The following is a 26,679-nucleotide window of genomic DNA, read 5'->3' on the forward strand; positions in this document are numbered from 1 at the left end:
TCAAATTCTTTTCTACCACTTGCTCCAACTGGTTAGTTCTATTAAAAACCCTCCTCACCCCCCTATTTCCCCAACTCTGTTCACAGCTAAACTCATCCTCACCTCTTGCTATTGTCCTCTCCTCATCTACTTCCTTGAGAGGTACTGCACCAACGAAACAAGCAAGCACCCTCCCCAGCCGTACACTTTCACTTACTTGCTGGTGAACGTATCTGGATGCGTTGGGCTGCCACTGGTCTAAGGGGTCAATCACAGTGCCATTCAGGGCCTCATTGGAAGGTGGTGGGGGCACTGGAGGTGGCACAGTGATCTCCTGGTACGTGTGGTTTCCAGTTGGATAGGAGTAAGGTGTTTCCTCTGTCAGAAACACTGGCCGTTTGGAGATGTGCGAGGTGGTAGATTCCAGGTCTGCCAGTAAGGCGTCTGCAGGAAAGCCAAAACAAAACAGTAAACCCCTGGACTACAGCTTTCCCTCTTTTGTCTCATTCAGGATATCTCTATCAGAAGGTCTTTGGGAAGACTTTTCCTCCAGGATGATCTACTTAATGCCCTGAAAAGCATTACTGCAGCACAGTATCGAACGGTTTAATCAAGCTTCCAGTACAAAGAAAGCAGCAAGAGGCAGCACAGCAGCCAGAAGTACTGTGTCAGCCTCAGGTTTTTGTCTTGCCACTCAACATCAGGGACCCACAGTCTCACTGCTCCCTGCAGAACAGCAACCTAGGAGAAACCTGCCCAGAGATCAACTGGCAACAGGATATTGACACAGACTAATTACAGGCCCCACATCATCAGAGAGTCATTTAGTGTGGCCGCAGGCAACTGCTTTCTGCAGGAAACGATCTCGGGAGGGCTTTTCTCCAGAGTCTAAGGTTGTGGAAGAACCATGAAACTTTCAAATCAGTCCATCAGTGCAGCAGCAGTATATGTTTCAGTCTTCCTAACAGAAATCCCTCTCAGTACATCACACAAATAGTTAACTAGTTTCCAGAGGCTGCCAGGTGAAGCCATTTCTTCTCCTGGAAACAATTCTCAACTTGCTGGGTGGAGACTGCTCACAAATTCCTGAAGAGAAGTAAAAGTTCCACCGCTAGAAACACCACTACTCCTGCCAGGCAGAACCCACGTCACACAGTTAGAACCTCTCAAAAATCACAAAGCAGAACTAACACTCTCTCTCAGAGATGGGGCATGAAAAGGTATTCCCCCTTTACCAGATTTCTCCCTGCAAACTATCTGCCCATTCCCAACCCTGCACTCCCCTGTGGTGACTCACAGGCAAATCCTGACTTGCTGGACTTTCTGTCCTGGGAAGCCACCCTGCAGAGCCCACTGCAGACCCTGGTGGGGGAAACTCCAGTGAATGCCTGCGGGTCAGCACTGCACTGACTTAGTAAAGAAAGCCTGACTGGCTGGGTGCCCAGCTTTCCACTGGGGCAGCAAGCTCTGGAGCACACCTCTTGAAGGCTATTAGAGAGGAGCTGGTTCACTAGGGAGATCAGCACTCTCCATTCTAAGAGCATCAGGACATACCTGGCATGTCCCTTTGGAGATGTGGAATTCAGCCAGACAACAATAATGTAACTTCAGCAGAATTAGGAGAGGAAGCTCTCAGAAGCCCCCTGGATCTCCCTCCACTCCACACACACCCAGGCTGTCTCAGCAGGATCTGTCACTCTCGTCCTGCACACAGCAGGTACTCCATACCCTGGTTTGGGGTGTGAGTGCCTGAGCAGAGCCACTCTACAGTATCCTCCACCAGGGTCACAAGGAGCTGAGGTTATCAAGGAGCACCAGAATAGCAACCAAGCAAGTGCTCAGCCTAATGGCTGCCGACCGGCTCTGAGAGGGCAGGCACCTGCCAGCTCAAAGCCACTTCCTGAGCTGAGCACACCAAACATCAGCCAATGCACTTAGCAACCCTTCAAGAAAATATGTTAAAGGGTCACATGGAGGACATTATTATTGCATTACAAAATTAAGAAGGTGCTGGTTTTATATTCATTCTCTTCCACAAACTAAAGCATCACGAAAAAAAGAGGGGGGGGAAACAATCCTGCCCTCAGAGAACAGCACACAGCCATCAGCAAATTAAATACTGCCTGGAATTAACTCTGTACATGCTTCACTTAGTCAAAAAGATGCTCCAAATCACTTAAGCCAAAGGCATCTTCCTAAAAGAGCCAAAATACCCCAGCAGCAGAGTCTCTGAAGGCATATGAGCTTTCTGCAGCTGGGGAAAAAAGGAACTCCATCATCTTTTTAAGCAAAAGAACAGCTGGTGGATTCCAGAGCTAAAGACACATACCTCAAGGGAACTGCTGAAGAGCTGCAATTCCTTCAGCCAGGCAGGTCCTTGGAAGGTTGGAGGTTTCCTGCACACAACCTCCAAGAGAAGTGCTATCCAAGAAGGTGTGGTTTTTGCTTCTCCCCACCAATGACAAAAGCAAATCAAACTCCACCAGGAAGTGAAAATCCCATGAGGGTGTTGGGCTCCTCCAGCCCTGCAGAGGGGACCCAAATCATTTTTCCACTCTCCATCCCCAGCCCTCACTGCAGGACAAGCAGATGTAACCATCTCGCCACAAGATTCACCTCCTCGGCTCAGTCCTCTGCTGAATGAATCACCGGCTAGAAATCCACTGCTGTTCCTAACGGCACTGAAGGGAGCTCGCTAGGTTTACTGGCTTACTTCTACAAGTCTGCAGAAGAGGAGGGGTCTGGAAACACCAGGAGCACTCTGCCCCCAGGTTGTGAAGGAGTTAAGGAGAAGACATTACAGTTTAATGATTAACTTCCCCCATCCCCTCCCCCTTCCTGACTTGAGCAAACAAGGCAGAGCTGAGGAACGGGAAGCGGAGGGAGGAGAAAAGGCTGGAGAGGAATCACTCGGTTACTCAAACTGCACTTCAGCTTTACAACTGATACCAAAGCAGTTGCAAGAAGGCACCACCCCACTCGCAGGACGGGGAAAGAAGCCAGGAGCAGCACAGGCACTCACACACAAGACTATGGATAGCAAAGAACCTCTCCTTCTGCTTGCTTGCCCCCATGTTCTGCAAACTTTTCCTCACACCCCAGGTGCTCCCTCCAAGGTCACAGCCATGAGAGAGCGAATCACAGAATGGCTTGAGTTGGAAGAAACCTTGAAGACCATCTAGTTCCAATGCCCCTGCCACTGACAGGCACACTTCCCACTAGACCATGTTGCTCAAAGCCTCATCCAGACTGGGCTTAAACACTTCCAGCGATGAGGCATCCACAACTTCTCTGGGCAACCTGTTCCAGTGCCTCATCACCCTCTTCCTAATGTCCAGTCTAAATCTACCCTGTCCTATTTTCAAACCAACACCCCTTGTCCTGTCACTGCAGGCCCTTAAAAATAGTTCCTCTCCAGCCTTCATCAAGGCCCCCTCCCCAAATGCATCCATCCCCATTGCTGCTTCCAGCCACAAAAACTGTTACCCAATCCAACCTCATCAGCAACCACAGGTCCCCTGCTGGACTGGGAATCTGTGCTTGTTCAAAGGCTCCAAGGATGGCCAAAATGCCCTGAGGAGGACAGGGTGAGAGTGGCAGTGGCATGGCGTCCATTCAGTCCACTCCACCTTGTGGGGTTTCACCCTACAAAAGGGAAGTGACTCTGCAACCCACAGGCACAGGCTGCAAATGGCTCCCTCAGAGGTCAACCCAAGGAGTTTTGCAGTCCAGAGATGCAACCACAGGGATTAACATTTTGTTTTCCATGCAGCACCTCATCCCATGAGCTCCCAAAGCACTGTGCACTCACTTAGGATTTGTGCAACTTTATAACTCTAGCAGAAGACAATGTGAGAGAAGAGATGGGGGACAAGAGGGGAGATTTATTAATGGAAAAAAGATGCTTTAGTCTCTTTCTTTTGCAAAGGGACCAGACATCTGTAAGCTGGTGAGCCCTTAAAGATGCTGTGCCTTGTGCAGTGCTGCACCACACAGCACAGGACTGAGCTCACCCCAGTGCCTGCTCCTTAGAGTATTAAATACTTACATGGAAATGTTATAGGTTCGATCGGTTTATTGGGTAATGAAGTGCTCCTTCCCCAGGCGCCTCCTGAGGGACAGTGCGGCAGGAGGCATAAATCAACCAGTTAGTCCCTCCCAAGCTGTAGGAAGCAGTTGACTGGATCATCCTCAGGCCCTGACGCAGACCAGGCCACACAACCAGCAGCCATCAGAGGGCACCACTGCATCCTTACATGGACAGAAAGAGGAAACCCGGCAGCAACGGCTAACTTGGCAGTGACTTCACCTCTCTTGTTCATCCCAGTAGAGTCGGGAATCTGTCCCTATTTTAGGCACCCTGAACCTTTCTGCTGGTGCCACATGTGCTGCACCTCCCCACCAAGATGTGCATCTTCACACCAGCACACACTGCAGCATTTCAGGGGCTACTGCCCAGCACTCTGCAAACAACCACACACACTGACTTCACAACAGCTTTACTGCTGCCACAAATACTCTGAAGTACTACAGACAGCTCTAGCAGGCTCAATCTCCCATGGATAAAAGATCAGAGATTCACTTGTCTCTAGATTTAACAGACAGGAGGATACTAGATCATAAAGACATTGGTCCTCCACAGGATCACCCATCCTGTCACTCTCACCTCTCTCCCTTCACTCTCTCTTCTCAAGAAGCTACTAAACACAACCCACAGACAAAATGGTAACTCAGTCACATGGATGGAGTGCAGTCACACAGTGCAGTTTGCAGAGACTCAGTAGGGCTCAGCATACCCGCAGGCATAGGCTGTGCATACAGAAATTCTTATTTTCCACTCCATTAACTTGCATGCTGCTCAGTGTGGTGTGGAAGAGTGAGGGATGCTCACTAAAACACCAGACACAAACTCTTGCTTGTCATCACTATGCTGCTGCAGTTGCATGTTGGTAAGATCCTGCCTGCCCACTGCATCTCCATACATCTCAGTGAGTCCACCCCTGGGTACTCCATGGGCTTGGGTAACTTGGCCAAGCACCTGGAAAAGCTGCAGGCAAGCATAAGACAGAGGCATAGAAGGACAGAGTCCTCCTCCCTCTTCTGGGCGGCCCAAAAATTACATGCTCGATTGAAATCACATTCAGGCCAGAGGGCTGCTCAAACCACATCCTCCCCAGTATGGGAGGACATTTGTGTTTGCATTCAAGTGTTTTTTCTACACAGGTTTTCCTGCGGAGGAGGAACAGCTAAAGAATTAGATCACGTTTGATACCTTTACTGCTACAAAGCAGTCTAACACATCTGGAAGTCCAGGTGTATGGTTTGCCCCTTCCTCCATTCCCTCCCTTTTGCCCAAAATCACTACTAACTATGAAGTCCTTGGGATTCCAGTCTTCAGATCTCACAAACAGCTCTGTATGTGCAGTAGGTATGTACGAGTGGCACTGCTTCAAGGTAGTTCGCAGCACCTGCCAAAGCTCTGCCAGTCACTGAGACAGCTTGAAAGAGGAATTCTCAAGCTGATGCCCAATGCACTGAACTGCTCAGGAAAATTCCCTTTTACCATGAAAATCAGTGAGATGAAAGAGCAAGATAACAGCTTAGGGTTGAAGCTGCACTGTACAGACAACTTGCACCCCCCAAGTTATCTGCTGCACATTCCTGTGCTATCTCCCCTGCCCACACCTCTGTCAGGCCGAGGAACAGCTCACGCATTCCTGGGGCTCCGGGGCAGGCTCCTTCGCCATAGCTGCGTGTCAGCACTCGCTGTCCTCCAAATGCAGCATCCTCCAGCAGGAATGGGCTGCCTGCAGCTGCAGGGGCACATTCTTCAGCTTCCCCCCACCCCAGGTGATAAAGAGCAGGACTGCCAGCCTGGGATGACAACACAGTTCTGAGGTACAGAACAGGAATGGATAAGGTGGGTCCCTCTGTACTGATGTGGGGGTATCAACCCCCTTTTCCTGTAAATCTGAGCCACACTCAGTTCCCTTAAATACAGTGAAGATATAGAAGAAAAAATATCTATTTACATGTATCTTCCCATATGTATCAAAACACATTTTGTTGACTCTCCTCTTACTGTGCCTTCTGTGCATCTCAAAAGCTACTCCTGGCTGAAGATGGCACAGTGAAGCAGAACACACATCATGAACTAGTGCTGGAAAAACCTACATGACAAGGCTTCAACAAATCCATATTTGCCAGCTGGCATGAAGCAGCTTTTCAATGCAAATTTGTCCTCAAGCAGTAAATAGTTTTCCACCATTCATAAGCAGTCTAGGATTTTTTTTTTTTTTTTTTTTAAGTGAAGCAGTTTTAGATTTCTCTAATTGCCTTTCTCTCTTAAGGAGAAATCTTCTGTGACTGTGTGCCCAGCATAAATCCAGCCAGTGCAGGGGGCTAGAGAGACACAGCCTACTCAGTCAGCTCAAAGATGACAGGATTAGTGCCAAAAGAGAGAAAGCTACCTCAGATTTCCATACACTGTTCATCTCTCCACACAGAGGATGAGCTATTAAGCCATGCTGACACAGCAAACCAGAGCATTATCAATATATAGTAAGTAGATCAAAAGGAAAGTGGTCAAATTTTCTTCTGCGTCTCATCCACTGCTGGGGAGGAAATGAAGCATAACTGGGGCAAGATACTTCAAATGCCTCAGATATCAGCCTTTCATTTTCAACAGCTGAAAGCCACATCTGCACATCCATCAAACCACACGGTGCCTGTAGCTCTGCTGCCTGCATGGGACATCTGGAAACTGAGAGACACTGGAGACAAGATTCTTCATCCAGCCACCACACAGAGCAAATGTCTTCAGTGTTCAGCCACAGAGTCACATCTCGCCCAGCATCTCTACTGCCACTTGTCCCTGACAGCCTGAATGCAGCACACTGGGTAACCAGGATGAGATGTCTGAGCACAAACTACACTATTTCCCCTAATGCAGCTACTGTGCTTCCCCAAGCCCCTGGTTACCTAAATAACTAGAACTCTTACAGGCTTTCCTGGCTGAGGCAGCAGAAGATTCCCAAATGGAATGGAAATAAAAAGTAAGACAGCCGTAGGGGCATCTCTAAATGAGGACATGGACTTTACATGGGTACTGTCTCATTCAGTGTAAGCTAAATTGCAGGCTCCTCGTTTGCAGAATGACATATCATTCTCCAAGCCCTTTTTTCTTAATACCTGTAAGATCCTGAATTCAAATCCTTGGTTTTTCATGTCCCCAGAAGAACAAGAGGAATTGCATCTCCAGAACTGAACCCTGAGCTTGCACTCACCTAAGCAGCCTCTTTGCAAGATCCATGAATCCAAACTTTCTTAAGTTTTCTCTCCCTCACCTCCAGCTCACACACAGGGAGACAGCTTGGGGCAGTAACCCAATCCCTGGCAAGATAGTTTTACATTGTGAGTAACTGCAGAGGAATGGAGAGCTTGGGTATATTTATAATAAGTAGCCTTGCAAAAGAAACATTTGCAATGCTCTCCAAGAGCTGCATCAGAAAAGACTTGTTGGAGCCCTGCTATGAGGCTTTTCACTGCCCTCCAGTTTGAGCCTGGAAGGGGTGGGGAGCCCCAAAGAGCAACACTGACAATAGGAATTCCCTTTTCAACAGCACTTTTGGCTTTGCTCATCAAGATGGATGAACATTATCAGAAACAGGAAAATCATGAAAAACCAGGTGAAGGTAGGCACTGAATTCCATGTAAAAGAAATGCAATGCCAGGTGCTTAAGGCATTATATCCTAATCAATGGTTTTAAATGGGGAAAAAATACTATCAGAGATTACCAAAGCAATAAAATACAAAGACTATATTCAAAATGCTCTGAAAATCCCCAAGTCCTCTGGTTCACACACACAAAAAGCATGTAAAATAGCTTGGCTTACTTTATAAAACATTTTGAAAATAAGACATTTAAAAGTTTTCCAATATGTTGAGAAGGTGGTTAGAACACAGAACATGCAGCAGCTCTCAGCTCTCTTGTGAAACTGTGACAGATTGTCATTTAAGATACAGAAAAATTCAAGGCATAAAAGTCATTTGCCAGACCTAACAACTGCTAAAGAACCAGTACAGAGCTGTCAGTGGTATTTTTACTTCATGTTGTCTAGACCTGCCTAGAGAAATTTCAGATGACATGGTCAAAAGGTATCACTCAGCTATTTCTTCAATGTATTCCAGTGACTGCTGTTTATCCAAGGCCTTGTGCTTCCTCCTTATCAAGGTATAGCTCCAAGTCCTGCCTTGTGTCACTGCCTAATAAAAAGGATGTCCAGATTAGCATCAATACATGGCATGGTGAACTCCAACAGAAAACAACATCCATGAGATCCTTGAAGATTCTTTGCAAACAATACTGCCCCTCAGAATAAGCCAGACCGTGCATTTGTGCACTGATTGACACAGCTGGGTGGATGCTTCAGAGAGGCTGAACAGCAAAGGCAAACACCTAGTAGTTATGCCTAGCTACACCCAGCCAAACTAGACAAGAATTCTCTCCATGACAGACAGAACTGCTTTCAACATCACGTGGAGGCAGCCACCACAAATCCTATCTATGCCAGAACAGAGTACAGACAGCCAAACCAGTTAGCACTCCACAGTACAGCACCCCATGCACCCAGCTCTGACCACTATCAGCAAATGTCTAAACAAAGACAAGACGCTGCACTGTGAGATGTGGTCTCCATGATCTGCTGCAGCAATGATTGTGGCTTCCTGTCCCAACCACGGAGACCTAAGTTGGAGACTTTATTCCAGAGCTTGTGGCTAACAAATTGGTCACAACTAACATGCACTACTGCTACCCCAAGCCCAGGGTTGTAAAGGAGTGTGCAAATGCACCCTGTTTAAGGCGGCTTCAGTAACTTTATCACTGCACATTTGGGGATGAAATGCAAACCCTTTGAGTGCTGTGGCTGTAGCTTCAGCAGAGGTGACACCACCACACACTGCCAGGGTGAGGGAAGGCCTCAGCAATCCCCCTTCGCCCAGCATGCAGACCCATGATGTTCTTTGAACTCGCTGACATCTTACTTTGGCTTTGCAGCCCCAGAACTGTAGCACCATCAGTAGGGCTGCACACTTTATGTACCCACTCATGCTCATCTGTGCCACTCAGCTTTGACAGAGACTACTCCTGACCACAAAACTTTGAGGACAAGCCCACTCTGTACACTACAAAAACCCAACAGAAGTCATCATTGGGCACTCTGCACTTCCACTGGATACCTCCAAGGGGCAGAAGGGCTGTTTGTATGTGTGTTGGAAAATCATCAAGGGCACTGAAAGGTCCTTCCTAGAACTGGCCACACCACTTTCTTTCAAATTAACACAAGCTGCAACCTCAGCAATGATGAGAGTGCTGGAGTGCCAGCATGACCAGGGGTCAGCTAGTTCCCGTGTAACCCAGCAGCAAGGCTTTCAAGGGCACAGAGACACTCCGTAGGAAACCAGCTGACCAGTTCGCAGTTTGACACCAGCTGTCCCTGAGAATCGCAGCCCCATTCCTTAAGTGAGCATCTCAGACCCACTTCTTGTCACCTTTGATGTAACAGGCTGGGAAATCCTTTGACTGCTGGCTCCATTCACATCACTGAGTTGGCAGGGAGGTAACCTAATCTTAACCAGACCCACAGGGCACAGGATCATGAACACAGCATGTAGGCTGAGACACACTGCAACTGCTTCAAAGATCTGAGTCAGCACAGTTTCCTGGAGGAAACAAGACAAATCCACAGTGCTCTCTGGCCTACAGCTCAGGCTATGTGAAGGAACCACAAAAGATTTTCCTGTAGGACCAGAATTTTTCCACTTAGCTCTAAAGCACTAAATTAGACCCCAGCTCAAACTGGCTGAGAGAAATGAGACACCACCTACAGAAGTAAAACAGTCATTCTGCCTTCCTCCAGCTTCCTTAGGTAACATTTCATCCCTTTTCTGCTGCCTCAGAACAATGCATTAAATGGCTGAGATAACAGAAGTCAGGTTTCAGAGGACACAGAACTTCTTACATGGTCAGAGAGAATATTCCTCAGTGTGTTACAGGTTTGCTGAGCATCCTCACACTGGAAGTGATTTGTGATTTAAATACCATCTCCTTACAAAAGGAATGTACCTGATGCTCCAGAAAAGAAACACCATAAGGTTACCAGAACTATTTTCAAAGAAAATATGGTTTGAATAAATTTTGTTTTGTTTGTTTTCAGCTGAAAAGCTGCTAACTCAAGTGCTAAATCAAGGATAGCCTTTTCACATCCTTCCAATCAGCCTAAGCTGCCCACTCCACTGCCACGGCTACCTTGTTCAGAAGCTGCCAACAGAAACACAAGGAAGAACAAACTTTTACTGGCATCAGAGATCTACAGACAGCATAGAGCAAAGCAAGGCCATACAAATCCAGCTTAAGTTGGCTGTTGTACTCTTCACATATCGCCTCCAAGAGGAGTACTGGAACTTAGCAGCAGCACTGTGACATATCTGGTTTCAGAGCCTGCTCCCTCCCAAAGGTGTGTCCTCTGCTTATTTCTCATTTCCAGAAAGTGCTAGGGATGTTGGGAGGGAAGGGTTATTTCCTGTCATATACAGCATCCTCTTTTTTATAGCATGGCTTTCTCCACACCAGAAGTGAAAAAAGGCATCTTATATTTACTTCCCTCTGTTTACAGTCCTGAGCAGCTAAGGCTCATGCCAGGAAAAAAACACCCTATGCTAAGACTTGCCACCTTAAACTGAATTCTTGTTCCAGCTTACTAAATAAATGTTTTCAGTTTCACAGCTACCAAAGGCTCTTGAGAATGCCAGACCCCCAGCTCCACAAGCCTTGAATGCCTCTGTACAGTGATTCATAGACTGCCGACCCACAGTTGTGTGGAGCTAAAAGAGAAAATCCCTTGCATGGTTTCTTTCCATCTAGATTCACTGTAACTCTCAAAACGAGTCCTGAACAACAGGAAACAACTGCCAAAGACAGGCTTAGTCAGAAAATTCTTTCACTGCTCTATGAACAATCTTCAGGAGGGTCAGGAAAAGTTTGTAAAGGGTTTGCAAGTCGTAGTTCCAGCACATCCTGTGACCCAGCGCAGTAGGCTGAGCTAATCTCAAGACTTGTACAAAGTGTAAGAGCACAAAGTTCTGGTTTACTGGACAGAGGAAATCGCACAAGGGAAGTCTGTGATACGTAAAAGGCTTCACACAGCCCCAACCAGCCCTTACTCAGGACTTCAACTCATGACCTCGAGTGATTCAGACCACCATGACTTAAGCACTAACGCACTCAGAGGACTGTCCCACCCAAAAGTTGCAGCAGTATTAGCAGGAGTCATTTGCAGCCACATTTTTCAGTCACAGCAGTCGACAGCTCCACACCCTACACCCCTGCGTATTCTATTTTATATTGATGTCACAGGCTATGACCTCCAGCTGCTACAGGCAGTAAAGGCTGCAGCCACTGCACCTGAATTCCAACAAGGATCACAAACCAGAATTCTTACCCTAAAATTCACCCAAAAAAGGCACACCAAAAAAAAAAATCATCTACCTTTCAGAAAAGGACCTACAGCCCAATATAACATGGCAAGCCCATGTTCTATCAGAATAGAAAGCAAGTCTGACTCTCAGACCTGAACTAAAAATACTTAAGTTGGAATTTCTCAGTCTGAATCTGCAGCCTGCTATAAGCTCCACCTGCCACCAAGTCCTTTGTCAGAATCCTCTCCTTTTGGAAGCAAACAGGCTGGTGTTCTTATGGGCAGTTATAGTTAGCCCTCTCAAAGATTAGGAGGAACAACAATTTGCACAAATTAGAGAGTCTCCATTTCTCTCCCTGTGTGTCAACTGCCAAATTGGAAACAGCTTTGGTCTTCAAGGAGGGTAAGTACAGTCTCTGACAGTCCTCTCCCAGAGCAGCTCTTCTTATGCAAGATCTATTTCTGATCTCTGCCTGACAGCAGCTAGATCTTCAGGCACTTCCTGGAAGCCCCAGACAAAAGCATCAGCAAATGGCTGACAGTGACCCAAGCACCTCTGGGAGGGAGGCAAGTTGGTTGACACAAAAGCAAGGGACATTAGCTCTGCTCAAAGACAGTGATGTTCAAACACAAGAGTGAAATGGCATCCTGGCTAAGTTTGGTGGAAGGAACAGACTGGGGAGAGTGTAAACATTTCACATGAGCAACTAAGCAGTTAATACCATCTCAGTACTGACCTGTGCTGGATTCTGGCCAGCATCCTAGGCAGAAAATAAAGAAATATAAATAAAACCATTAGCCACCAATGCATTCACCTTTTTAGTCTTCTATTTATCCTTATATGCACAAAATAGTAAGTTAAGCCTCCTCATGTATATCATAAGCTTTTTTATTTGCTTCCCTCAAAGTTTTAGAAACTGAGATTGACGTTCAAGAAGGTCCAACAAGACCTGCCTAAACAAAACAAAAATTCATGAAAACCAAACAAGCAGCCACTGAACTGAGCCCTCAGGGACAGTTTCCCAGCACCAAGGCCTCTGATTCAAATACCAACTCCCTTGTACTCCTACAGGAAGAGGGCTTCAGCCAAGCCAGCTATCTGAGGAACCAGACCCTTCCTGCTACATCAGCATGCAGCTACTCTGCAAGCGCTAGGTCAAAACCCAGCACGTGCTGCCATTTGACAAACATCAAATCTGTACAAAGGAGACCTCCATTAAACAGAGCAGAGTCCAAGGATGGGTATAGAAACAGCAGGAAACAAGCCACTATAGATTTTAAACTACAGCTCTGGTAAAGGCAATAAAGAGAAGCTCAAGGCTCTAGACATTTGCTCTCCTTTAGCTGATGTTCTTACTGCCCAGGGTACAGAAATAGTACCCTGGGCAGTAAGAACACCACAGCGCTGGGAAATTGTAGGATACAATGAATTTCACCACAGCAGATCCAACTCCAAGCTTGTGCTGCTCTCTCCTGGTCAGGTATGTCAGGCTGATGCCATACAATCCATATTCTGCCAAAAGTCTGTTTGCCCTCCTGGTGCAGACAAAAGGGAAGATTCCCTCTACCTATTATTCTTCCCTAGCAGTATACAAAGGTGCTAGGGAAGTCAGTCATCTGCCTCCTCCAGCAGAGTAGCTTGCCTCCTTCAGCATGAAAGGGTGACCTGGGCAGTTGGTTTTCATGCCCTTCTGGAAAAGACAGGCAGAGAATGGTAACAATTGTAAGGACAGCAGACCAGTGGGAAATGCTGCCATCATTTGTGTGCCAGACCCTGCTCAGCCCTGGACTCCAAGACTTGGGGTAGAAATGCCAAGAGTAGAGGTGTGTAGCACCCAGCTGCCACCAAGCAACCCTTTGAACATGCCTACTGAAATGAGGGTGGGCAAGAGCATTTCCTAAGCTGTTGGGTCCCTGTCATAAGCAGCAGTGAGGTTACAACACGTGCTGATCCAGTACTGGATAATTCTTTCGAGCATCTTCTGAGCAACAGCAAATCAGAACAGTGTGAACAGCAGTGGCTTCTAAATCTTTGGGAAACAGTAACTCTTGTCTGTGTGTGCTCCAGAACCCTCAGGTGGAAAAGCCAAGCCTGTAATTTTACCACTTAAAGAGGACACCTAACAACAGCTGCAAAGCACTTACCAGTTGGAGATCATAATTTGGTGACTGCTGATTATAACTCATCTAGGGAAGGAAAACACATTACATCAGGATTTACATGGCAACAGAGCATGGGAGTTCCACTGGACAATGAACACCAAGGAGTGAAGGATAGAGTTTCACAGGATGCAGAAAGGCAAATTAACAGTTCACCACTGCCAAAAATGGAAAGGTTTTACTCCCTCTTCCAGACATGTGCTGCTGCCACTTAATTGTGTTGTCTCTGGCTTTCACAAGACCCCTCTGTGAACCAGTTCAACATCTACCCAAAAAACCTGACTGCTTTCTTATGAGTTAGAAAATAGGTAAGCACAGCAGTCAGCAAGGAGAAAGGGGTAGGAAGAAAGCCAGATGAGGGAGCAGAAAAGGTGTAATTGCATGTAAAGGCATCCCCCCCTTTCAGCAGCAAGCCATTACATTGATTCAAGTAGACTGCGGGACCAGCACATCAAATATCCCAGCATCTCACCTTTGCCACATTAATAACCACAATCAATAAGAAGATTGCTAAAGATTACTACAAGCTTATCCATCTGCATGGGTACAAATGCACAGTCAGAGACAAAATAGTGTCAGAGCTTGCACATTCTAAGTTGATTATCTCTGCCTTTTAGAAAGGAACAGAAACTTTCCTGTTTGTGGAGCCTATAACCAATAAAGGGAAGGGTAAGATTTGCATGATTATGCTAGACATGAAACTCATGGAAGGGAAAAAAAACTAGCATCTTTTAAGCAGTGGAAATCCTATCCAAGCAGTATAAACAGATCTGAATATAGACCCATCCAGGCAAAGTGCCAGTTACAAAATTTGAGACACACACAACAGATGATGAAATGAAGGACAGAAATATTAGTATAAATTCTAAATTCATTAACAGCATTAGGAGTATGAATTTTGCCCAGGAGATGTAGAATGACCTGGCTACTAGCAAAAGGATTCCAGTAGTAAAGAACAGAGACACTGAGGAGACACTGCAATCATATCCATATTTAGTACAGTCTTATTGAGGCATTCCTATCCTGAAGGCTCTCAAATGGCACATCAGAATGCAGACTTGAGAGATTTTAGTCCTTGAAGAGAGTATTTTTTCATTAATCCCAGCAACCTCCCATTCAGTAAGCAACAAGCTTATCTCCCAAGAGCATATAAATGCAAAGAACACGCAACCAATGCAAATCTATCCTTAAAACCCAAGGTGCCTCAAGTTTTAAAAGCCTGTGCTTCAAAGGAGAAATAAAGACCCAGCAAATCTCCCCCAGATACTGGGGATGCCAAATTAAAGGTTACTATATTGTGAAATAAATAAAGGCAAGTTAAAAAGTCCTGTTGGCTTGATCTGCTAACCACTCTGAGGCAAGCTGGTTTCCTTTACTTGAAAAAAGGAGCTTATGTCAAATGTGGTGTGTAGTTTCACTGGCTTGTTAAAAATCTAATTACTAACAAAGTACTCCCCAAATGGTGGGGGTTTTCTTTCTTGTTTGTTTCTGCATGGGTTTTCTCTGCAACAGGGAGTGGGAACAGACTTGAAAGAAACACCAAACTCTTTATAAGCCAAAAAGTGTAAGTCATCACCAGCAACTGACTGCACAAAGCACTGCCAAAAAGCACAATGTAAACTCGGAGCAGAGCAAGGGGAAATGGCAACAAAATATTTAACATTTTTCAGTCATGTGGATCTTAGTACTGCTTATAGCTATAATAGGTAGAAAGTTTGAAAATGAAGCTTTCAAATCTGATAAGCAATCTACTGGAACTTAAAGATAACCCAAGTAATTACAGAGAGTGGGCAAGGAACATCTTTAAAAAGAGTACAAGGGGCCAAGAAGCACGTGGTTAAAAATCTAATAAAAGAGGCTGCTGGGAATGAAAGGAGGACAGTGTTCCAGCAATTAATGTGGGAACTGGCCCCCCAGTTGTCTTTGAGAGAAGATGTGGGTGGCAACTTGACAGAGATTGCTGATGGCTCTACAGCTCTGGTTTTCCTACCATTGGCAGAAGAATGTAGCTCAAGAGTTGCACAATGTCATGACAGAGGCCCACTGAAAGAGAAGAAATTCTTAAAGCCAGACAGAAAATTAACATTTTTAGAACTGGAATATATTGCAGCCAGTGGATAGAGAACAGCTGGAGAATGTTTAAGGTTTTCTTACCTCTTCCTATGGTGCAAAGGTAGATGAACTCTTACTCTATCTATGATCTGGCATCATGGCAGAAGTATTAGTCACAACTCTCTTGCTTGTTTTATCATCAGCAAAAGGCATAGTGGAGATTTCTTTTTACCAAGAGCACTATTAATAAAGCAATTAAACACATGACAGATTTTTCATCTCAGTGCCCTCCACAGAAATTGTTGGTTTACTATTACACAGAGACAAATTTTATTCTATTAACCAAAGGTTGTTTTACTCACAAGAAAACCACAACTAAAAAGGAACTAATAAACTCCAAAGACCAAAGGGAAAGTGGATTTTTGAGAGGTAAAGATGAGTAAGAGAGGCAATTCTCCAGCTCTGACCAAAAATGGAAATGCCAGCAATGCTGAAATAGAAGCAGCATGAGAACAAACTTCCCTTTCATAGGTACATGAAATAAATCCTTCTTCAAATTATTTTCTAAAAAAGGGGGTTAGCATGATCTCCAACTGTGCCTCCACCAATCCTGTGATAAAAGACAACAATCATCTGAGATAACTGGAGAGACTATTTTGCACTAGTATACAGAAGTCAAGATTCACAGCCCCTACATTTCTCCTTTGCTGAAAATTAAATTGACATCTTTGTCTCAACTCATCATCTTCTTCCCTGCTCTACACTAACAGAGTGGAAAATAGATTAATTTTCCTATCAAGCACCCAGTTGCATATGTATTTTATATGGACATGTACCTCCTCACATCTCTCTCATCCCATCGCTGCTGGGTACTTTAAAATTAACCTGATCCACTTCAGAGCCACACTGACATTCACAGCCCACAGAGAAACAGAGAGATCAGGCTCTTCCACTTACACACTAAATGTACAAAGACAACCTCTCACACAGCCACAGCAGTGCAACTGCCCCTTGCTGAGAACAATATTCTACTCCTATCTCTGAAAACAAACCCAAGCCTAACTGCTTAAAGCAGATGGAAAATAGACTAACTCGGACTTCTTTCCCCCTCCCCAAAATAGAAAGTTAAAACATAGCTGTTTCTGCCAAGCAAGCACTGAATACACTGCATTCCATTTCATTAAAACAATTACTCAGAAGCTAGCCAAGAATTACATAAAGCTTCCTCCCTGCACCACCCCCAGTCCCTTCTCTTCAACGTTTCTCCCCAATGGCCTCCCAACTGGGTAAAGTCAGAGCCGTACAGCCCCAGAGAACGTGGCACCACATGCCTCACATCACACTGGCTACTCCATCCCCCATGCTCCATCTTGCAAACCTAAGCAATGCAGCCCAAGGACTCCAGCAGATCCAGACAGTATAGAAAGTCACCACATCTCACACACAAGCCCTACCACAGTGATCTACTTCACGTCGTTTTCTCCCTCACATTCAATGGTAAAGTAGCATCCAACAAATTAAGCCCTTAACCAACTCTTCCAGGTATTTTAACCAAGACCTAACAGATTTGATCTCTAACTCATATGGCCAAGGCTTAATCTCAAGCCTGATCTCAAGGCAGAAGGTGCTGGAGGCACCAGATTTAACCCATTAAGCAGTATGGGAAGAGTACTTCAGACCAGCTGGGCTTGTAAGGCACTGCCCAAAGGAACTGCTCAGGGCAGACAAACAGCAGATTAAGGACTAGCAGGATAAATTGAAAATTACAAGTTTAGGATTATAAGAATCTGAGTGACAAATTCATCCCAAATTCCACACAGCCACTCCACAGCTCCAGCCTGACTGACAGTGCTGAGCTCCTCACATTTCACAGCAGTAAAAAAAGGCAGCTTCTTCTGGCCAACACAGCTCACCCACCCACAACACTGAGTTGGCCACTGATAAGAGATTTCATGACGTGGATGAAATGGCATTTCGCTCCCTCCCCCAGTGCTCCAGCTCTCTGCAGGGATCCTGTCTAACTGCTGGAGCTGCTCACGGCCAGGCAGAATAATTCCAACTGTGTATCAAGCTGCCCAACCAGACCTACACAGCCTAAGAAGTCTCCCACATAAAACCATAATGAACAAGAGGGAGAGCTGCAAACCAGAAGTACTACTTCTAGGCATCTAACTCTTGTGGACCACCTCTCCCCAAAAAGGGTCGTTTGCTAGCAGCAACAAAAAGTAGTACAAGTCCCAGGGCAGCTGCTGAGGAATGGGGAGCTGCAGATGCCACTGACAAGTAAGATGAGCAGCAGAGAAGACCATCTTACTGCAACTCATGGGGCATCAGTAATCTCAACTGCCTGTGCAGTTAGTCCAACCCAGCTGAAATTAATAGCTCCAACGCAAAAGAAACCTTTTCAGAGAGAAGCCTTGAACTTGTTCAGAGCTGTGAAAGAGGATAGAACAGAAGATTATTAAACCCCTAATCCATGGCAAATCACTTACAGCCCTCCTGCTCATGACCTTTTCTACTTCTGGCAAGTTCTGCTCCCTCCTGCTCTTGGAACAACCCAGCCTAATCAGTCTTTGAACCACCACAAACCTCCCTATAGCAGAAAGCAGTATTCTCTGCTCACCTTGCTCTTTGGGGATGGAAATAAAGCAAGATCCCATCAGCTGTCCAGACAGACACAGGATTAATTCTGTCTGCCACCTCAATTTTGTGACAAAAACCATGGGATTGCTTTATTCCTGCAGACCCCATGCAGTTTGATTTATGGCTGAACGATGTAAAGCACAATTCCCCATGCAAAGTGTCATTCAGAAAGTTTATCCCCTGGGGTGCCATTTATTGTTTTTGATGTTCCTCACATCATTTGCAAAATGTTAGAGGCTTGAACACATGCAATGATCAGTAAAATCAAATAATAAAAGAAAATCAAGCTACACTGCACTGCATGCTGCCAGACACTAGCTCACCCAGCAAAGCCACCTACACCAAACTTGCATGTGACAATAAGAACAGTGAGAAGTGGCAAGACAAACTGCATTTGAAGACTTCAGGTTACTTCACCATCGTTTCAATAACTTAAACTAAACATGTTCACAGCATAGAGACAGCCCAGCAAAGAGGAGCCAAGCAGTAACAATGCAGGCTGCCTCCCTTGGTGGCCTGCCATAAGTTCTCTTGGGCCCTCAGCTTACAGTTGTCTCAAACTGCTTAGATGAAATTCCCATGTAAATTAGTAATTACTGTCTGCTACAAGAAAATGTTGCTTTTATATCAGCAGAAAAAGAGCTTACCAGACTCTTAAACAGCACAAACACACAACCTCAGGGACTCAAGTCCCTATAACCTAAACACCAACACTGAACTTGTTCCGCAGCACTCCGTTTGCCATTTCTATTTCGTTTGCTTCATCAACATTTAAAACCATACATCCACAGAAGAGAAAGCATGGATTTTCACACCAGTCAGTCAAGGGAGACTGTCCCCAGCTGGTTTTTGCTGCTCTTGGAGCCATTTGCAATGAGAATAGGCACAAATGGGGGAAAACAGCTAAGAGCCATATGAGAAAGCCATCGCCCACCTCCTATTTTTATAGTACAACATTAGCACATGGCATTCTTTGAATGACTACATGATGCTCTGTGGTAAAGGGAAAGACTAGAGCAGAACTACTGTGAGGGACTTGGATGGGAAAGGAAATCTTTTCTCCCTTCTCACAGCCTGTCATAACAGAGGATGAAGAGAGGATGAGCAAACAGAAAGGCAGGGAGGGAACATTAAACAGAGCTGAGAATGAAATAGAAACTTATAAATCAAATTCAAACTTGCCATTGTAAGCTTTTCCAGCAACAGCGACCAGAAAAGCTTGAAAGAATCACTGCTTTGCTATATTCAGCTGGAAGCTGTTCCAGAAAGACGAAGATCTCACCAAGCATTAACCATGCTTTGCAAGTAAGGAGCTCTTATCCTCATTTTGCAGATGGAGAAACAATATGCCTAAAGTCAGGACAAGCTTTTGAGGCAGTGGACAAACAGTTACCTTATCCTAGACAGAAGTCACAGCTTAAAGAAGTGGCCTCACCCGCTCCCCAGTCTGCTGTCCACGTGGGGGGAAAAAAATAGCTGGATCAATGAGCTAATTCTTCTGAAAGCTAACTGCCCAATGGTTATATTGGGGACACAAGGAAGTAGTAACGGGCAAGGGACACCACACACCTTACAGCAACCTGCAGTTAAGTAAGGTTAAACCAATTTGAAACCACAACTTCCACTTTCTCACCAATCCATTTAACTTCAGCCCAAAATGGAAAGGAATGGTGCCACTCCTTGCCTCCTCCACAGCACTGAATCTAAGTAACTTGCCACAGGGCAAGATAGTTCAGCTTACTGATCCCATTTGTTCAGTCTGGGGGAAAGGGTTGGTTTCCCAGAAGATCAGAAATTTGAACCTATTCACTCTGGAGCCAGATACTCAGTAAGTATGCAGAAAGCACACAAGAAATGGGGAAGCTGGAAACACCATTTTTGGCTGCCATCTGAAACTGGATGAGATTTAAGGTGAGGTTTCACAAACACTGAAACAAGGACAGAATCCTAAGGTCTCCACATGTTCCCATCCAGCATTTTTAAATATAACGGCCTAGCAGTCATGACAATCTGTATTTCCAGGGCTTGTAATTAAACCTAAGTTAGTTAGGACACGCTAAAATGAGCAGGAGTCTCATTCTGAAAACCCCATCTTCATATCACAGCCCAGGGAAGCTTCCCACAGACAATGTCTCACTTTCAAGCAGCTGGACTAGAAGAGCATCTTCATTAACAGCTTCCGCATCAGACAAAAAGGGACACACAAGATCAGTACACAAAGGGAGGTTGCTGTAGTCTGAGGCACAGAGCAGGAAACTGGGACCAGAGACCCTATTCATTCGCACTGATTTGCCACTAGCACAACACAACTGAGTTCAGAATCTGTTCTGGCTGTCTCCAAAGCTGTAGTAGATCCTGGATATCCCAATTAATGCATTAGTCTGATTCAAACAGATTTGTTCCGTGGCCATGGACTGGCTTTCTCTCCTCCTCCAGCTGCACACATTTACTTTAAGGAACTTATATATGTCTGGTTTAGCAGTAGAACAGAAAAACAACTGATCTAACTAGAAATGATTACTGCTTCTTCTGCTGCCTGACCTCGGAAATTTATCTGTCATTTCTTCAGTTTCACAACTTCTTTCATACACTAAATACATACACTTCAAAGGGTAAGAGGTGAGGAAAAAAGGGTCCAGTGAAATTCAAGTATCATGATTCCCTGGGAAAGAAAGGACAAGTAGATGAAGAAGATGTATGAGAAGTTCATCGTTTCTTTCTCTAGTGGTAAAGATGGTGTTGAAGGATCAATTTTAACCAGGAGGGCAGCTGAACACTCGGGATAAGTTGACCTCTCCCAGCAAGGGACAAAGGAACTAAAGACAGCACAGAATCCAGCTTTTCCATGGAAATAGAGCAACAAGAAAAGACGCCTCTCTCTGCATCGCACACTGCTCGAGGCAGAGGACTCCCTGTCTGAGTTGCTCAGGACAATGAAGTCCCTGTTTTACGAGGGGTCACAACAGCTAAGGAGCTGAAACAAGTCAGAACCCCATTGTGCAGAGTATTAGTTCTGTTTACAGTCTTCTCACCCAGCAGCAGGAATGACTCAGAAACCTGAGCCAGTAGAAAGCCAAGGGACCAAATTACTTCACCAGTGTTTGCCCCCGGTACCATTTCCTGGGCGTAGCTGACCATGAGCAATTTCACACTAAACTTTCAGTCAAGTAAGACCAAAACCCACTGCGTATGACTTGCAAACTGAAGAACTGAGTCAGAAACAGGCAAACATCCCTTTCAAAAGAGGGACAGGCAGCACGGCCCTGGAGAGCATAGCAATCTTCCAAATGCTAGGACAGATGACAGATGGAAACACATGCACTCCTCTCCACACTCCCATGAAAAATCAATGGCAAGATTGCTCCCTTTAAAGTCAGTCTTGAGAGGATTAAGCCCTGAAGAGAGGGTGGGTTAGAGTTCCTAGAACAGAAACAACCAGCTTTCAAAGTCAAGTCTCTGGTGCCACTGAACTTTTGCACCCAGAATTCTGAACCCACGCTGCTATACAAACCTTCTGCAAAAGGAAACTCCTTCTGGAAGGGAGCAAGCACACCTAAAATAAGCAGTGTACAGCCTAGTAAATATGTTCTCATTTAACAGAAACAACTTCTTTGTAAAACATCTACAAGCTCTAGTGAATGCTGTTCTGGTTTTGATTGCAAAATCCAGTTTAAAAAAACAAAACTGAAACATTTTTAAATGGGAGGGGGGAAAAAACCAACCACACCGAACCCAAGCAGCAGAGAAGTGAAAATTTCAAAGCCATCAAAAGAAAGCTGCTAAAATCAACACCACTTCTGACTGGAGTTACCCAGGCTAAAAAGAAACAAATAAATTTCACAGTAGTGTTTGCAAACAACCCATAAGAAAAGTCAAAATCAAGCAGTGTCTTGACTAAGACAAATGTAAAGCTTGGTTTCTCTTCTTCCACTTCCAATAAACCACATTACAGACTACACTGATTAGGGTTCTTCATCTGAAACCAGCAGAGCCTAATGGATCTGGCCACACTCAGACAAAGTAGCACCACAGAATCAAGAACAATTCAACATCTGTATCCACATCAGAATCTCAAATTGTCTGAAGCAAGTATGTTGGGCTGGTCACTTCTGTGCTGAAAGCACAGCGTGTAAAATATGCTGCACTCTGGTAATCGCCTGAAAGGGGAGATAGCCCTGAGTTAGGATTTTCACTCTTTAGGGCAAAGTTTTACTTTGTGCCAATTTAGAGCACTGCAGAACGGCAAACTCATACAGCAGGCTTCCTGTCAAACTGCAAGCACATCCGCAGAACACGCTTCCCTAGGCTTCAGGAAGACAATCTGGACAATCTGCTTGAAGTCACCATCGTATCCTCCCCTCTTCCCACATTGTGCTATTCTAGTTCACACCCAGACCCAGCACAGTGTCCTGTGCCACGGAGGCTCCCCCAGCTCAGTGGGGTGCACCAGTTCCGCCTGCAGAGCTCCAAACAGTTTCCTGGGCGAGCTGTATGCTGCAACACCACTTCTTCAACACTGAGGGAGATAAAAAGGAACAAACTTCTTTTCAACTCCTACTGAATCTCCAAAGCGGCACAAATCTATTCTCATGTTTCATAACCTCTCCAGCCCAAGCAGCATGAAATTGAGGTAATTCTGGCTCTCCATCTCACTATGTGCAAGTACACGCTGATCAACTCCATCAGCTCCAGGGAGCAGGAGAGTTTTGATAAATTCAGGGAGTTAAGTGGGCTCTGTAAGCTGTTCCTTCATGTCCAGCAAGGGCCATCAGTCACTACTCATTTCTGCACCACAGAGACTCAGAAACAGGGCGTGGAAGCATCTAAGCTGATTTTACTTGACATCAGCTCTGAACCTTCAAGGCTTACTAGCTCAAACTCAATTCTAAACTACATTTGGGGCCAAAACTGGCCCTGGAAGCTACGTCCACATGGCATTGTGCCTGAACCAACAAGTCCTGCTGAACCAGCTTGACTCTGGACAGAGCCAGCGCAGACGTCTGTATCCATGGCACGGTTAATCCACAACTCAGATAATCCACCCATAGATAATGAGGAAAGAAAAATAAACAACTCTCACTTCAGTTCAGAAGTCTTACTTATTCCATTGTTGCATGCATCCCAAGGTGAACAGCTTCAGGAAAACAAGCAATTGATTTTTGGGGCTAACAATGATTTACAGAGAGAGAATATCTGGTGTGCCTTTCCATGGTGAATTTTGTAAAGCAAAGAAAAGCTTAGAAAGAGAAAGGGTTCCACTTTTTTTGTTCAACTGCCTATGATCAGATTCATCTGATCTTGTCCAGTCTGACAGACTGCACAACAATTGAGAAAAACATGGTGTAATTAAGACTTGATGAAATGAAGTTGCTGAGGGAAAAAGCTCTGTTTTAAAAACCAGATCACAACTTTTAACTTCTGATTGTGCCAATACATTTAACACCTCAGAAGAACAAAAGAGACACAAATTCAGATTTGTTTTTCAGACTTTCTTTGCGGTTCACTTCTAAACCTCCTACAGAAGAAGGAAAAATGTGTTGAAATTGCAGAAGTCTATTCAGCCAAATGGAAAGCAATGCTACCACTACTGAAGGAATGCAACAATTTCAGTGGGCACAGTACAGCTCCCATGGCTCCCTGAAGAGCATGTTGATGAGACATTGTGCTGGCCCTACACAATGCTATCTGTGTGCTCACCTTGAGGGCCACTCAGCAAGTAAATACACAGCTGGGTGAATCCTGTTCTGACTAGCAACGCATTCCTGAACACGCTAGAAACATGTACCAAATCTCCACAAGATAACCAGGCTGAGGGATATGAAGAGTGGTAAACAGAACTGTCTCCATTTAAACGAACAGTAAGTGTTGAGAAGAAGCTGCAGTAGAAATTCATTGTTTGCACTACCAGCCACTTCACCCAGGCAGAGGGTGAGGTTCCACGCCCTAAGAACAAGTCCTTCGTGGTGCACCTTTCACCAGAAGCCATGCAGCAGTCGGACTCCTTGCCTCCTAAGTTTTATCATTAGTCCAATTCGAAGTCTGTTTTCTGAAGGTGTGACCACCAGCTTTATGCCAGCACTGCAATGTGAGCTTCCAGGTCCAGTAATAAAACTGCAATTTTCCTGCAGCATATCTTAACAGAACGTCTGGTTCCTATTAAAGGTAGGATGGAAGTAACGGATTGCAGCCCCTCCCCAGTGCCTGATTTAATCGGTTTCATAAGCGGAACTCAGTCACCCTAATGTCTCCCAGAGCATAGGGATTTTGGCACACCTACCCCCTTTCCGGCTTGGTAGCAAAGAACTCAAACTCTCTAGATCTTTCCAGTGAGACCAGTTCCCTGATATTTCCCCGCTACACGATTTCGGAAGGTTTCGGCACATCTGGGAGAAGCCAAGGGAGGAGCGGGACGAGCTCGGAGCCCGGCGGCACGTCGTGCAGGGGCAGGGCACCGCTCACCCCCGAGGGCTCCCCAGCGATCACCCGACACCCGTGAAAGTTAAAGATCTCGCTCAAGAAAAGGTTCCAGAGCCGGCGGCTGCGGCGTGGGGGGCGGTGTCTACCGAGACCCGACCATGCTCCACACCGCTCCCGGGCTACGGTCCGAAGGGCGCGTTTCCCGGCCAGGGCAGCGCCCGGACGAACACCGGCGGCCCGGCGGGAGCGGGTGGCGGCGACCCAAGAGCAGCCCGGCAGAGGGGCCCCGGGGGGAGCGCGGAACGGGCGGCGCGGGGAGGCGGGAGGGCCTGCGCGGTCCGCGGGGAGCGACACGTCCCCGGGCGCCGGCAGGCCCGGCCCGAGCCCCAGGGCGCGGAGCCGCCGGCGGCGCTGAGGGGCGCGGTGTGGCCGGGCGGGCCGCGGGGGCTGCCCGGGGCGCTGAGGGGCGGCGGTCCCCGCCGCGGGCAGTACCCGCGCCTCGGAACTCACCCAGGTCGTCCATGGTGCCGCCGTGCCCGATCCGCCGCCGGTGCCGCCGCCCGCCTCAGCGCCTCGCAACTTTGCCGGCCCGCCCCCGCGCGCTCCCGCGCCCCGAGCGCGCCCCCGCCGCGCCGCGCCCGCCGGCCCTGCCCCCTGCCGGCGGCAGCGGGAGCACTCCGCTGCCTGGGACTGGCCGCCTTCCCGGCACACTGGTGCATGGTCCCTGGGGCGGAAAAGCGCCCCGCGAAATGCCGGGCGGGGACAGCAGCACCCTGGGCAAAGCCTGCCCGGGTGAGGCTCCGGCCTGCGGCCCCTCGCACGTCCCAGGCTGACGGTGCCCAGCCAGGGACGCAGCCCGAACCCCTGTCCGGTCACTGGGGGAGCTGGAGCCTCCCCAGCGGCACAACCCCCGAGGGCTGCCATGCAGACATTCTAGGCTCGGCCGCGGGGCCAGGCTCCACCGGGTGCTGCAGTCCTGCACACGGGGACAGCCTTTGAACAAATCGATGTTCCGGAGTCCTAGATGACTGACCCGATCCAGGGGGACCTTTGGGCAGGTGAAACCTTTCCTGAACAATTTTCCACAAGCTGTTGTCACCACAAAGGAATGTCACCAACTACCTCTGCTTTGCTATGTTTAAAAAATGTAAAAGCCCTCTTTGGACTTATCGTGATAGTGCATGTGGAACCACGGCTTGCCACTTGCCTTTCCCTTCAAACCGCTACCGATCCGCGCTCCAGCACAGCAAAGTCCCCAGTCTTGTCCCAACCACAGAGGAGCTCCACCCTCCTCGCAGAGAGTATTTGCTCTGCCATCCAACTCCAGCCAAACCAACACGGCAGTGAAATACAGTTGCTCAGCCCAAGCCTTCAGCTCCTAATCTGATGAGAGAGACACTGAAAACTATCAGTGTGGGAACAGCCAGGGATCCAGGAAACATGACTCTTGTAGTGCTTTTCTGACAAAATCACTACCGAGCCAGGGAATGCTCTCAGAGCTGAACAGCACATGTCCTGTTGTCAAGCCAGGATTACAGGACTCTTGTTTCCATAAAAACACAGAACATGAGGTCAGCTGCTAGCAATCCCTGATGCTTTATTTTTCACTCTCTAGACACAAACACACCCATCTTCCCCAGCTAGCACAATTCAACAGACATCATTCTTTCCTGTGTTAAGACACACTATAATGAGAACCATCACTAAGGGGCCATGGAAATAGTCCCTGACAATGTTTGTGAATAATCAACAGCCTCCAGGAAACTCGTTCCAGGTTTCACTCCAAATCCAAGACTCCTCAGTGAATTACACCTTTACACAGATCTAGGTACAGTACAGATACAAGCAAAGGCATTCACTATGTGGTTCACTATCAATACCATGGATCTCACCTGACACTCCTCTTGCTGATCCCTGAGCAAAATTTAAAACCTTATTTGAAGGGACTGT

The 26,679-nt window shown here is 46.5% G+C and overlaps 1 protein-coding gene across 1 annotated transcript in view; it reads right to left on the bottom strand.

Annotated features, from left to right (window-relative positions):
* The window catches only part of PXN (paxillin), a 43,739-nt gene extending 18,402 nt beyond the window's left edge, over positions 1 to 25,337 (bottom strand). The window contains exons 1-2 of the mRNA XM_054172990.1: positions 25,240 to 25,337; positions 197 to 423 (exon numbers count right to left, since the gene is read on the bottom strand). Coding sequence (XP_054028965.1) covers positions 197 to 423; positions 25,240 to 25,252 — 240 coding nt within the window. The 5' untranslated portion in view covers positions 25,253 to 25,337. The remainder of the gene's footprint in view (positions 1 to 196; positions 424 to 25,239) is intronic.
* Positions 25,338 to 26,679: the final 1,342 nt, after the last annotated feature.

The sequence above is a fragment of the Dryobates pubescens genome, chromosome 25 (assembly GCF_014839835.1).
Source record: "Dryobates pubescens isolate bDryPub1 chromosome 25, bDryPub1.pri, whole genome shotgun sequence".
NCBI classification, from domain to species: domain Eukaryota; kingdom Metazoa; phylum Chordata; class Aves; order Piciformes; family Picidae; genus Dryobates; species Dryobates pubescens.